This window comes from Notechis scutatus, chromosome 13, assembly GCF_049901735.1.
Source record: "Notechis scutatus isolate UNSWTSFEM ecotype Mainland chromosome 13, rNotScu1.2, whole genome shotgun sequence".
Taxonomy (NCBI): domain Eukaryota; kingdom Metazoa; phylum Chordata; class Lepidosauria; order Squamata; family Elapidae; genus Notechis; species Notechis scutatus.
Genome location: NC_142021.1, coordinates 4,578,430 through 4,592,168, shown reverse-complemented (window position 1 = coordinate 4,592,168; position 13,739 = coordinate 4,578,430). Strand labels below are relative to the sequence as shown.

The following is a 13,739-nucleotide window of genomic DNA, read 5'->3' as shown; positions in this document are numbered from 1 at the left end:
TAGGAAATTATGGACTGCCTGAAGCTGCAGGAATGGGGCCAATAGCTGGATCGATCTCTCGAATCAAACATGACCAGTTCAAAAAGGAATTGCCAATCCCGGATTTCACTAATCCAGTTTTGGTCACCACACTATAAAAAAATATATGCTGAGACTCTAGAAAGAGAGCAGAGAAGAGCAACCAGGATGATGAGGGGACGATTGGAGGCTCAAACCTGCGATGAACGGTTGCAGGAACTGGGCCTGGCTAGTCTAGGGAAGAGAAGGACCAGGAGAGACAGGATAGCAGTCTTCCAATATTTGAGGAGCTGCCCCAGAGAGGAGGAAGGGGTCAAGCTATTTCCCAAGGCCAAACAAGGAATAATGGATGGAAACTGACCAAGGAGAGATTCAACCTGGAAATGAGGAGGAATTTTCTGACAGGGAGAGCAATCAACCCATGGAACAGAAGTTGCCTTCGGAAGTTGTGGGAGCTTCATCCCTGGAGGCTTTCAAGAAGAGACAGGACTGCCCTCTGTCAGAAATGGTGTAGGGTCTCCTGCTTGCACGGGGGGGGTTGGACTAGATGACCTACAAAGTCCCTTCCAATTGTTAAACTGTAATCTGTAATCTAATCCAGCCCCAAGGCAAATATTACACCTCCCTGCTTGGCCCCAAGTGTCCCTTTGTTGTTCTGAGCTCTGGGTGACGAATAAATGGGTGACGAATACATTTAATACATACAGGTAGTTCTTGGGTTACGTCATCTGAGCAAGTTCTCTTAAGCCCCCTTCCCCCCCCCCAGCCAAAAGCCGTAGCAGCGACGGGAGAGAACTGTCATAATTAAAAATAATTATGACAATGATGCAGGCAGACAGTAGCAAATAAGTGAATCTAAGACGGCAGGCTTGCTAATTGCAGTGCAGGGTTGCCGTCAAAACAATGCGACTGTGGGTAAATATGGATGGGGGCGAAATAATAATCGTATGCAAACAATGCAGGAGTTAGCCCTGGGGGCGGGGGGGCGAGAGAGAAGGGGGGAGACGGAGCAGTTATTTAAAGAAATGGAAAGAAACATAAATCAACATTGAAATAAGCCTGCCGAAGAATGCTCCCGTAGAGGAGACGTTAAGAAGCAAGGAGGAAGTTTCCCCCACCTCCAATTATCCGTTGTACAATTGCCCTGTGTTATGGGCGTTGAATAAATTTAATAAAATGTATGGGTGATGAATAAATTTAATACATACAGGTAGTTCTTGGGTTACATCAGTTCATTTAGTGACTGAAGGTACGACGACACTGAAAAAAAAAGCAACTTAGGGCCGCTTTTCACACTTAACGGCCATCGTGGCATCAAAATTCAGATGCTTGGCCCCTGACTTGTGCTTAGGACAGTTGTACCGCTTGCCTCGCTTTGCCATGGGGAGGTTGGGTTCCCTTGCGGTCGTAAGCCGAGGATGACCTGTACTCAGGAGTGGACTGCTTGGGGGTGCACAGGGGAGAGTCCCCTAGCTAAGATTCTGTGCAGTTCGGAGAAACCCCCAAATCCCACTCCAGGCTGGCCCCGCCCACCCCTCCCCTCCCAAGAGTCCCCACACGGCTCGTTTTGGATGCAGGTAAGTGCAGGGTGGGTATGCGCAGGCTTGGAAGTCCGGGAAGGCCAGAAATTGGGCCCGTTTCCAGCTTCCAAAGAGCCTCTGGAGCATGGGGGGGAGGCCGTTTTCATCCTCCAGGAGGCTCGAGAAAAGCCTTTGGAGGGCAAAAACGTCCCCCCCCTGCCGTAATGCAGGAGGCTGACTAGGCCACGCCCACTGTGGCCACACCCACCCAGCAATTGGGCAGAGAACCCCTTGCTAAAAATTTTGGAGCCCACCCTTGTTGAGAATTGCAATCCTGCCTAGTGGCAGATATTTATCTCCTCAAGGAGCAAAGGAAAAATAAATAAATCTGCTGTGAACTCCAGCCTAGGCGTCAGGAAGGGCATCCGGCCAGTAAATGCTCAGCTCCATCCCGTTACCCCGATTTTTACCCCAAAATGGCTCTGATTAAGCATCTTATCTAGAGGAGTGGTTGAGAATCGTGTGTGCCCGTAAAACGCGGGACTTCATTTCATGCCCAGGTGTTTCTTCATAGCTTGGAGACCCTGCAGGCTGATCCCACTCCCCCCGCAAACGACAATCACGATGGAATCCAGGATCTCGCTGAGCCTGCCTTCTTTCTGCAGCTTCTGGAGGTCGCCCGAATACAAGAGAGCCAGCGAGGCGCCACAAGCGGGGTCCACCAAGATCCGTTCATCGTCTGAGAAAGAAACAAGAGGCCACGCGCTCGATCAGGGAGTCGGAAGCGAAAGGGGGTCCCTCAGGGTAGCATGTAAGGGCAGCCAATCAGAAAAGCCGAAAGAAAGGGCCCAACCAAGCCTGCAAGGGCAGCCAATCAAAAGGTGGGAGGTCCAAATTCTAGGGCTTCCAAGATGGGTTTTCTGCCTGGTTGTCGAATTGAGAAGATAGAATAACAGAGTTGGAAGGGACCTTGGAGGTCTTCTAGTCCAACCCCATGATTGAGCAGGAAACCCTGTATCCGTGGTGGGGTTCAAATTTTTGTACGACCGGTTCTGTGGGCGTGGCAGGGGAAGGATACTGTAAAATCTCCAGAGGCAAAAAAATGGAGCGCAGGTGCTGCAAAAAAAAAAAAAAGGAAGGAAGAAGCCACGTCCACCTAGTCACCTGGCCAAGCCCACCTGGCCATGCCCACAAAACCGGTAGTAAAAATATTCACATCCCACCCCATGGTTTGGGACAATCATGACCTGGATGATTGAGAATCTCCATAGACATTCTGAATGAAGGCAATGACAAGCCATCATATACTCTCTTGCCCCCCAAAAATATCTCTCCATGAAGTCACCGGAAGTCACCCTTCAATGGAAGGAGACTACCTTGTATGAACAGATCAATGAAATATGAAATCTATAGGAACAGATCTATGAAATAGGTGGTATCTAGCAAAGTCTGGACATGTTGATGGAGTCAACCACAGGAGATGCCCAATGAATTATCTAGAGTTGATTGTCTCTCTTCAGGACTCAAAACATCCACCTGTTCTGACCTCGGCTTCCCTAAAAAGCACTAAGCAGACTCTTGTATTAAATTTTATTTATTATATTTATTTATTATTTTTTATTATTTTTTATTTATTTATTATACTCTTTTATTTTATTAACCCCTTTTATTAAACAAAGGTGAATTTCTTGCATTCACATTCAGCCAAAGGCCTGGCCAACAGTCTTTCAAGGGTGTAATGAAGAGCCCAGACCTCATCTACCTTGGAGAGCTGCCAAGTAAATATTTCCAAACAGAGTGCTGACAAGGAAGGGCTCAGCACAGAGTCTCTGAGATGCACAGACAGATCTCCACACCTCTGCAACGAACGAATTGTTTCCTGCACAAGCCCCCTCCCCTTTTGCTCCTTTTTTAATCCCTATGGGAGGGGCCATTCACCGTACACCTGAGCCTTTACTCCCAAGTCGACCCTTGTTCCTTAGCTGTTCCCTTCTTCTGGCAGCTCTGCACACGCGCACACTAGGAACAGGCTCCAGCTTTTCTTCCGCCCCACTGATCTCTGATTTCAAAGGCAGCTGATAATTGCCAGCCTGCCCTGGCCCCATCTCTGTCTCTGACGCAGAGCCCTCGTCCAAGCCTTCCTCAGCCTCCAGGACTGGCCCAGGTTCCTTCCCGACCTCCTCACTGCCCAACTCTTCTGCCAGGTGCACCAGCCACTGTCGGGCCACACCACCACCCAACCTTCTAGCCCCATCTCTCAGAGCCAACCTCCCAAACTCACCCAGAAATTGCTCTACAGCTTTCACAGCTTCCACATCCTCCAGAACATGAGAGATGATTGGGCATTCGTTGGTACAATCTAAAGCCCTCTGGGCCACCGTTTTAGCCCCAAGGCACCTGGCCACGCTGCAGAATGATAAGCAAAAGAAAGCAAGAAAGTTCAACCACAAAGTTCAAAGCAAGGGTGGGATTCCCCCACAGTTTCTTCAAGTGTCTATTTCACTATTTTCCCTTCCCTCGTGTCACAATTCAAGTTTACAATTTGGAATGATAAGAATGCAAAATCCCTGAATGATCCAGCACAGAAGCCAAGAAGGAAAGAGAATGGGTTGGAGCTCCCATGTGGCTAATACAACAGAGCTATGCTGGCTGAGGAATTCTGGGAGTTGAAGTCCACAAGTCTTAAAGTTGCCAAGTTTAAGGAGCCCTGCAACAGAGGCACCCCAAATGGAGCGCTCACCTCACAATCAGGAGGCTGTGATTTCAATCCTAGGAAGGAGCAAAGGAAGGAGGAAGGAGGGAGGGAGGGAAGGAAGGAAGGAGAGAAAGGGAAGGGAAGAGAGGGTGGGAGGAAAAGTGGAAGGAAGGAAGGAAGGAAGGAAGGAAGGAAGGAAGGAAGGAAGGAAGGAAGGAAGGAAAGAAAGAAAGGAAGGGAAGAGAGGGTGGGAGGAAAAGTGGAAGGAAGGAAGGAAGGAAGGAAGGAGAGAAAGAGAAGGGAAGAGAGGGTGGGAGGAAAAGTGGAAGGAAGGAAGGAAGGAAGGAAAGGAAGAGGGGAAGAGAGGGTGGGAGGAAAAGTGGAAGGAAGGAAGGAAGGAGAAGGAAGGAGGGAAGGGAAGAGAGGGTGGGAGGAAAAGTGGAAGGAAGGAAGGAGGAGAGAAAGAGAAGGGAAAGGAAAGGAGGGAGGGAGTAAAAGAGAAAGAAGGGAGGGAGTGAAGGAAGGAAGGAGGGAGAGAAAGGGAAGGGAAAGAAGGGAGGAAGGGAGGAAAAGTGAAAGGAGGGAGGGAAGGAAGGAAGGAAGGAAGGAAGGAAGGAAGGAAGGAAGGAAGGAAGGAAGGAAGGAAGGAAGGAAGGAAGGAAGAATTCTTCTACCACCTTGCAGTGAAGTTCAGTCCCAGACCAGAACATACCTGGTGATATCAGGCAAAGTGACCAGCAGACCAGCCTGGATGGCTGCATTAAAACTTTCAGCTCCTCTGGTCTCCACAGCAATGATGGGAACATCTGACCAGCCCACTTCCTGCAAACCGGAGACCACTCCAGCGAGAAGACCACCGCCTCCCACCGACAGCACCACAGCTCCTGGTCTGGTCCCTAGGGACCCCTTCAGCTCCTTGACAATGCTGCTGTGTCCTTCCCTGGAAGGAGAGCAAAACCCCCAAGTCCTTGAAGGAGCTCCCCCATAGTTGCATTTGGGGCAAAAGGTGCGCTCCTGGCTAAGGGTGGAGCAGACGCCATCCATAAATCCTATTTATTTATTTATTAGATTTTTTATCCTGCCCGGGTTATAAGCTGACAAACATACCCAGTACAAATTCAACTTACTGTCAACTCATAAAACATTCCTATGCCTGTTTTTAGTAGTTGCCATTTAAAAAAAAGAGGGGGGGAGGAAGGAAATCTGGAAGAACAGTTGAAAGTGAAAGTACATTCCAACTCTTCTCTTTAAAAGATTGTAACTAAACTACCGGAGCTTTTGCCTGGGAAAATATTTAATTGGGGAATGTGATTGATGACAGCCTGTGAACGGACTTAATTGGAGAATCTGATTTATGACACACCCAGGGGGGACGGGGAAACAGGGTCACAGGGGACTGTAAATCACACATGCCAGAGTTGGCTTCATACAGGGCAGGGTCAGCATGTTGCCTCTAATGAATCCTTTTAAGCTTTTTGAAGTTTGGCTCAAGAATCACGATTTAGTTAGGGCGATTGCTAGAATCCCAACACTTACTACAGATTGTTTGGCAATGGTTCGAATTTACAATGGTGTTGAACAAAAGTTGACATGACCATTTTCCACACTTACGACCATTGCAGCATCCCCATGGTTGCATGACCAACATTTAGAAAATTTGGCCACTGACTCAGCTTTATGACGGTCTCATTGTCCCGGGGTCACATGATCTCCTTTTGCGACCTTCTGGCAAAGAAGTGGGGAAGCCAGATTCACATAACTACCACGTTACTAACTTAAGAACTGCAGTGATTCACTTAACAACGGTGGCAAGAAAGGTCACCATGCGGGCCGCTTAACAAACGTCTTGCTTAACAACAGAAATGTTGGGCTCAATTGTAGTTGTAAGTCAAGGATTACTTTTCTCCTCGAAAAGATGAAGGATGGCCATCTTGGCATAGGTTTCTTACCATACTAGTGGGTGATCAAAAGGATGGATATTGACCCAACCATCAGTCTCAGCTAGTGCCATCGCTCGATCATTAGCATCATCCCAGACCTGCCAGGAATGAGAAACAGGGAAAACTTGAATGTAGTAGAAAGCAGCATTCAAATCATGGCAGTCCCTAAATCGCGTGTCCAAGAAGAAACTTTGATTCTGCTGCTTCATATAAGGTAGGACTCAGCATCTTGATCTCAGCTTTACCAAGGGTTAGAAATTCTGTCTGTGTGTATATGTGTGTGTGTGTGTGTGTGTGTGTGTGTGTGTGTGTGTGTGTATATATATATATATATATATATATATATATATATATATATATATATATATATATATATATATATATATAAAACCACAGATCAAACAAAGTGTACAGTCACCATGTGCTTTACTGCTTAACTGTTTTAACTGTAACAAGAAAGAGGAAACTGTACTTAGGACAATAGAGTAGATTCAAACTTGTAAACACTGCCATCTACTGGCTGAATACTACTCCTTGTTGTGGCAGAAAAATACATCCCAACGTCAAGCCGTACCACAAGGACCAGACAGGAAACATGACCAGATAAGCTAAATCTACTTTACTGTAAAAAGGTAAAGGTTTCCCTGTCAGTCATGTCCAACTCAAGGGCATGGTGCTCATCTCCGTTTCTTAGCCAAGGGAGCTGAAACTGTTCCTTAATTCTGGAGTATTTTAATTTCCTTATTTTTACCTTCCCAAAAATTTCCACGTTCGCTCCATACTGCTCGAGCCTTTTTATCATTGACTCTGTGGTGCCGCGGGGCACAACGATTGTCGCGGGCATCCTCAGTTCCCTGGCTGCGTAGGCTGCAGCCAAACCAGCATTTCCGCCTAAAAGGTTTTGCAGGAGGAGAAGGAGGAAGAGAGAAGATTGCTTTCTATGGGAATCTCAAAGGGGCTTTATCAAGGGGCAACTGGACTTTTTTTTTTGTTTTCCCTTGAAGAGGTTTCGCTCCTCATCCAAGAGGCTTCCTCAGTTCTCATGGAATGCTGCGGAGGCGGGGGATGGACGGGTTTACAGGTAATCTTCGACTTACAACAGTTTGTTTTGTGACCATTCGAAGTTACAACCGCACTGAAAAAAAACGAGTTATGACTGTTTTTCATACTTACAACCATTGCAGCATCCTCACGCGATCAAATTCTGAGAGCCAGTGAGGCCATTTGGGGGTTCATCTGCGCCCTCAGGGTCACCTGAATCAGAGTGCAACTGGGTGCGGGGCCTTCTTGGAACTGCTGAAAGGACTGTTGTAAACAGGAGATAGGGGGTGTTGTATCCTTCCCCCTTTGTGGAGAGACAGCTGTTCAGTTTGACACAGATGGCCTCTTTTACCCTTCTTACAAACCAGTGATCGTCTCTGTCCAGAATGTGGACTTTGCTATCTTCAAAAGAGTAACTTTTGCGTTTCAAATGCAGATGGAGCGACTGTTGAATCTTGTCCTGGTGGGTTTGTTCCCCTATGTTGTGTCATGCAAATGTGATGTGACTGTTTTGTTTGTCCAGTATATACATGTACATATACATATATTCCCCAATCTCTCTCTCTCCCTCCCTCCCCCGCTCTTTCTCTCTCTCCTATCTATTTTTCTGTCTGTCTGTCTGTCTCTAATCCTATTTATCTATATCTCTAATCCTATCTGTCTGTCTGTCTATCTATCTATCTATCTATCTATCTATCATCTATCTGTCTGTCTGTCTGTCTGTCTGTCTGTGTCGTCTGTCTGTCTGTCTGTCTATCTCTATCTATCTATCTATCATCTATCTATCTATCTATCTATCTATCTATCTATCTATCTATCTATCTATCTATCACTGTCTGTCTGTCTGTCTGTCTATCTCTAATCCTATTTATCTCTATCTATCCTATCTATCTATCTATCTATCTTTATCTATCTTATTATCTGTCTGTCTATCTCTAATCCTTTCTATCTCTATGTCTAATCCTATCTATCTATATCCATCTATCTCTATATTTATCTATTTATCTCTATGTCTGTCTGTCTGTCTATCTCTAATCCTATCTATCTATATCTCTAATCTTATCTATCTTTAATCCTATCTATCTATCTCTATCTCTAATCCTATCTATCTATCTGTCTGTCTGTCTGTCTGTCTATCTGTCTCTAATCCTATCTATCTCTATCATCTTTTTTTTGGCTATAGCTGCTAAGCAAATCACTGTAGTTGTTCAGTGAACCTGGCTTCCCCATTGAATGTGAAGGTCGCAAAATGGGACCAGGTGACCCTGGGACCCTGCAACCATCATAAACGAGACTTTCCAGAAGAGACTGGACTGCCATTTGTCAGAAATGGTGTAGGGTCTCCCGCTTGGGTGGAGGGTTGGACTAGATGACCTATGTGGTCCCTTCCAACTCTGATGATCTGTTAACATGACATCTGAGTAGCAGAGGAAATAGGATGTGACTAAGTAAATGTGAGTCAACCAAGGGGATGCTGTAACAGTTGTAAGTGTGAAAAATGGTCACAAGTCCTTTTTTTCAGTGCCTTGTAACTTCAAACGGTCACTGAGCAAACTGTTGTAAGATGGGGACCACCTATGCACACAAGACAAGGCTATAAGTTAATTATAGTATCTTTCATGTTTACGAGAAACATGCGCATTTCACAATAATATTTGGAGCAAGGCTGCCATCGTGTACACGCCAGAAGGTTTAAGACTGGAAAGCAATCAGCAGGTCAATGCCATCCAGCGGTTTCTGTTGCAGATGTGCAGAAAGGCCAGGGAAACAGAGCAGCTGTTTACCTGAGGAGCAGACCAGATGTCGACAGCCCTTCTTAGCCATCTGAAATTGGGGAGAAAAAAAACAGATTTTTGTTGTTGTTCTTCGTTTCCCTCTATCATTTCCACTTGTCCTTGAAAAACCAAGAAGGGCTTTTGTATTCAGCCGGTTTGGACTGGTTTTGCAGAAGCGGTAGCGGAAATTTTGAGTCATTCGGAGAACCGGCCAATACCGCCTCTGACTGGCCCCGCCCCATCTATTCTCCGCTCCAAAGTCCCAGCTGATTGGCTGGGTCTCCTTTGGTTGCCCTGCAAAGGAGAACGGAGCTGGAAAGCAGGTTAGTGGAGTTGGGAGGAATGGGATTTTGCAGTAACCTTCCCTGCCATGCCCACCAAACCAGGCCCACACCACCCACAGGACACCATGCCCACCAAGCCATGCCCAAAGCTGATCATCTGAGTCTTTTTGTGCCTCTGCACAGGAGAACGGAGCTGGAAAGCAGGTTAGTTGGGTGGGGAGGAAATGGGGATTTTGCAGTAACCTTCCCCTGCCATGCCCACCAAACCACGCCCACAGAACCGGCAGTAAACAAAATTCAATCCTTCCACGGGTGCCAACCAAACCCAGAATTGACTTCGCTCCTATGCTGTGGTTCTTCCAGAGATCTCAGGTGCCTCTCACCAGCATGCAGGTGAGTCTCACCCAATTCCTCTCACCCCTCCCCTCTCTCTCCATTGGAAAAAAAAAAAAGGTAAAGGTTTCCCCTCGCACATAATACGTGCTACTCGTTTCCGGCTCTAGGGGGCAGTACTCACCTCCATGACAAAGCCGAAGAAGAGCCAGTGCTGTCCGAAGACGTCTCCATGGTCATGTGGCCGGCATGACTAAACGCCAAAGGCGCACGGACCGCTTTTACCTTCCCACCAAAGTGGTCTCTATTTTCCTACTTGCATTTTTTTTTTTTTTTGTACGTGCTTTCAAACTGCTAGGCTGGCAGAAGTTGGGACAAGGAACGGGAGCTCACTCCGTGACGCAGCGCTAGGGATTCGAACCGCCGAACTGCCAATCTTTCTGATTGACAAGCTCAAGCGTCTTAGCCACTGAGCCACTGCATCCCAAGTGGTGGGGGGAAAGGCACCCCCCCCCAAAAAAAAACCCCAGTGATGCAGTGACAGGTCTGCAAAGAGACTAGAACGTACGTTTCTAAACCCAGGTTTCCCGGAGGCCGAAGGAGGGTCTGAAGTTGTCAATGGCAGCCAGTTTGCAAATATGCAAATCTACCCAGGTGGCATCTAAGTTGCAACAAGTCAACAGGGACATTCCCTGTCCTCCATAAGACTTACCTGTCCCGCCTCAGCCACTCACCTGTTGGCAAAAGTAGCCAATGCCTCGGATTTTAAAGGAACCGCTTGGCTGGGCATTCTCCAATTTCATGTAGACTTTGGTTCCAGCTGCTTGCGAAAGAGCCACACTTTCCAGTAAAGGCGTCTCAATGTGGAAGGGTCTTTCGAAACCCACATCAGGCAGCGTCTCCATTTGGGGTGGGGGGAGCAATAGAAACTTCCTAAGACGTATTAACTCTATGGGAAAAAAAAATCAGGCCCAGGGTTGAACAAAACTCAACTCTGCATTCTTTTGGATGAATGCTTCATTCACGGTTAGTGATTTTTCTCTTCTTTTTCTATCGTCTACTTCTAAAGTTGTGCACGATAATATAACATATTGTGTGCAAATGTATCGTACAATCGTGTATCGTGTTTTAGATCAAACTTCAAAACTCAAATCGCCTTCAATCTCAAAGGTCTCTATTCGGAGTGGTTAGAGTTGTTATGTTATTATAGCAATAGTCCGTAGATTTATATACCGCTTCACGGTGCTTTTACAGCCCTCTCTAAGCGATTTACAGAGTCAGCCTCTTGCAAACCCCAACAATCTGGGTCCTCATTTTACCCACCTCGGAAGGATGGAAGGCTGAGTCAACCTTGAGCCAGTCAGGATATCTTATTGTTATCATATTGTTATGAAGGCAGAAAAGAATTGGTGTGGGGGAGAATTCTGGAAGGAAAGCGGGAGGAAAGAAGGAAAGGGGGAGGGAGTGCGGGAGAGAGGTAGTGAGGGAGGGAGGGAGGAAGGAAAGAAGGAAGGAAAGGAAGGAAGAAAGGAAAGGGGGGGAGGAGGAAGAAGAAGGAAGAAAAGGAAATGGAGGAAGGAAGGAAAGGAAAGAAGGCAGTGAGGAAAGGAAGGAAGGAAGGAAGGAAGGAAGGAAGGAAGGAAGGAAGGAAGGAAGGAAGGAAGGAAGGAAGGAAGGAAGGAAAGGAAAGGAAAGGAAAGGAAAGAAAGGAGGGAGGGAGGGAGGGAGGGAGGGAGGGAGGAAGGAAGGAAAGGAAGGAAGGAAAGGAGGAAGGAAGGGAAGGACAGGAAAGGAAAGGAAAGGAAAGGAAAGAAGGGAAGGAAGAAGGGAAGGGAAGGGAAGGAGGGAGGGAGGAAGGGAAGGGAAGGAGGGAGGAAAGGAGGGAGTGAGGAAAGGAAGGAAGGAAGGAAGGAAGGAAGGAAAGGAAAGGAAAGGAAAGGAAAGGAAAGGAAAGGAAAGGAAAGGAAAGGAAAGGAAAGGAAAGGAAAGGAAAGGGAAAGGAAAGGAGGGAGGGAGGAAGGAAAGGAGGAAGGAAGGGAAGGGAAGGAAAGGACAGAAGGGAAGGAAGAAGGGAAGGAAAGGAAAGAAGGGAGGAAGGGAAGGAAGGGAGGAAGGAAAGGAGTGAAGGAAAGGAGTGAAGGAAAGGAAAGGTAAGGAGGGAAGAAGTAAGGCAGTAAGGAAGTGGGGGGAGAGGAAAATGTCCAAATCAATTCTAGTTCCACGAAAGTAAAAAAAAAAGATCTCAGAAAAGCAATTATCCCTGCTTAGAATTTTTGACCCCGCTTTGGGAATTATAATACTCAAATCTGCATTCAGGTCACATTTTCTAACCTTTTTAGTGATACATTCACACCATTTCCTAATTTTTGACGTTTTTCTAACCTTTAAAAAAAAAAAACATGTCTCTAAAGAACAGCCTTTTACTGGCTCCACCTGGAAAGGCAAGGAAGAAAAATGCCCAGGGCCTGGGAGGAGATGTGGGGGAGGAGAAGATGTGGGGGGAAAGGCCCCACCACCAACCAAGAAATCAAACTCCAGCCCAAGAGACTTGTTTTTCCCCCTACCCCCCCCCCCCAAAAACCCCTTCCCATCATCCACTACTGGGACCCTCGCTGGGTTTTCGGAACTTTTCCAGCAACCTTACCTCGTTCCTCAACCCGAGTTGTTTGTCTCTCTCTCCTCCTCCTTCGATGAAGACTCTGAACGGCTGAGCAAAGTTTAGGAATGGAGGAGGGGATCGGAAAAGTGCCAAGGATGACGCCTCTGTGTTTGTGTGTGTGTGTGTGCGTTTGTGGTGTGCTGTGGTGTGTGAAAGGGAGGAAGAGCTTGCAAAAGGACCTTGCCTTCCCGATGCCTTTGAGGCCTGCCAAGGTCTTTTAATCTTCGGTTGATATGACATGTTGCCTTCTCAAGGATTTGCAGAGGAAGCAGTGAATTTCAACATTCTTCTTTTATTTTCTCTCTTTGGTAATAATTTCTTTTTCCCCAAAAAGAAAAGAGGAGAGAGGGAGACGGAAGGATGTCATGAGCCAAGAGCTGTCTAGTCTTAGGAAGAGAAAGACTAGGGGAGATGTGCTAGCGGTCTTCCGATATTTCAATCCATCCATCAATCAGAATGGAGCAGAACAGAATGGAAGGGACCTTGGAGGTCTTCTAGTCCAACCCCCTACTTAGGGAAGAAACCCTACACCATTCCAGACAAATGGTTCTCCAATCTCTTCTTAAGAGCCTCCAGTGATGTTAATACAGTGGAGAAAGTCCAGAAATATTTCACAAGAAGAGTTCTCCACTCCTCTACTCGTTGCAGAATACCTTATGCCACCAGACTTGAAATTCTGGACCTAGAAAACCTAGAACTACACCGCCTTCAGTCCAATCTAAGTATAGTACATAAAATCAAAAATTGCAATGTCCTACCTGTCAATGAATACTTCAGCTTCAACCATAACAATACAAGAGCACACAATAGAGACAAACTCAAGGTTAACCGCACCAAACTTGATTGCAGGAAATACGCCTTTTTGCTAGAATAGTTAAGATTCTGTCCTGGTAACCTGAACAAGAAATCTGGATTTGGGCTTTTCGGGTGGATAATTCAGCTGAGGACTTTGTAGCTTTCTTATCTGTTCACCACTTGCCCATTGCTCTGTTGTTGTAGCATCTGTTGTGGATGTCACAATTGTTAGAACCTGACCCTTCACCTGTTCCTAGTCAGAGGGAAGAAAAATTCTGGAATTCCTTTGCAATCGTGAGAATCTGACACAGGGAAGATTTCTGGAGTTGTGTCAACCATGTTCTTAGAGGTTCTTTAGGCACCTGTGAAGGTCTTTCCGCCCCCTTAGATCTATGTTGGGGGCACAGTCCCTCCTATGGAATCCAACCTAATGTGGATTGGCTAAAAGGTGGGTAGTTCAAGCTAACGTGATTGGTTCTCCCCACTCCCTCTATCCAGCACAGGAAAAAGCAGGAAGTCCAGGCAGTTTAAACTGAATATAAAGGTTTAGCGCAAGCGCTCGCTTCGCTACAAGAATCTGAACTACTAACAGTCAAAGCAAATTGGCGCTAGAAAAGAATCAAGGGAAATCAAGGAGGGCTGGGCTTAGATCTCTTGTGGACACACAGAGACTCCAGAC

General features: G+C 46.6%; 1 protein-coding gene and 1 long non-coding RNA gene across 3 annotated transcripts in view; one reads left to right on the top strand and one right to left on the bottom strand.

The window, feature by feature from the left end:
* LOC148129597 (uncharacterized) overlaps nucleotides 1-13,739 on the top strand; it is a 121,093-nt gene that overhangs the window by 38,252 nt on the left and 69,102 nt on the right. The gene's annotated exons all lie outside the window — the stretch shown is intronic.
* On the bottom strand, nucleotides 1,198-12,333 carry SDSL (serine dehydratase like). Of its 2 annotated transcripts, XM_087942767.1 has the most exons (9): nucleotides 12,251-12,328; nucleotides 10,930-11,030; nucleotides 10,341-10,553; nucleotides 8,999-9,038; nucleotides 6,925-7,064; nucleotides 6,183-6,271; nucleotides 4,946-5,173; nucleotides 3,820-3,944; nucleotides 1,198-2,277 (listed from the first exon to the last, which is right to left on the bottom strand). In XM_087942767.1, exons 2-9 carry the CDS (start codon nucleotides 10,987-10,989, stop codon nucleotides 2,084-2,086), a joined length of 1,089 nt encoding a protein of 362 aa, XP_087798893.1. In that variant the 5' UTR covers nucleotides 10,990-11,030; nucleotides 12,251-12,328; the 3' UTR covers nucleotides 1,198-2,083. The 2 variants fall into 2 exon arrangements, with proteins under 2 accessions (XP_087798893.1, XP_026540391.2); XM_026684606.2 differs by lacking the exon at nucleotides 10,930-11,030 and having other exon boundaries at nucleotides 10,341-10,555; nucleotides 12,251-12,333.

Coding starts and splice junctions, on each gene's coding strand:
- SDSL (XM_087942767.1), bottom strand. CDS start 10,989: ATGATAACAATAAGATATCCTGACTGGCTCAAGGTTGACTCAGCCTTC. Junction 7,065..8,998: donor ACATCTGGTCTGCTCCTCAG/GTAAACAGCTGC, acceptor AAAACCTTTTAG/GCGGAAATGCTGGTTTGGCT. Junction 3,945..4,945: donor ACTTTGCCTGATATCACCAG/GTATGTTCTGGT, acceptor ATCATTCTGCAG/CGTGGCCAGGTGCCTTGGGG.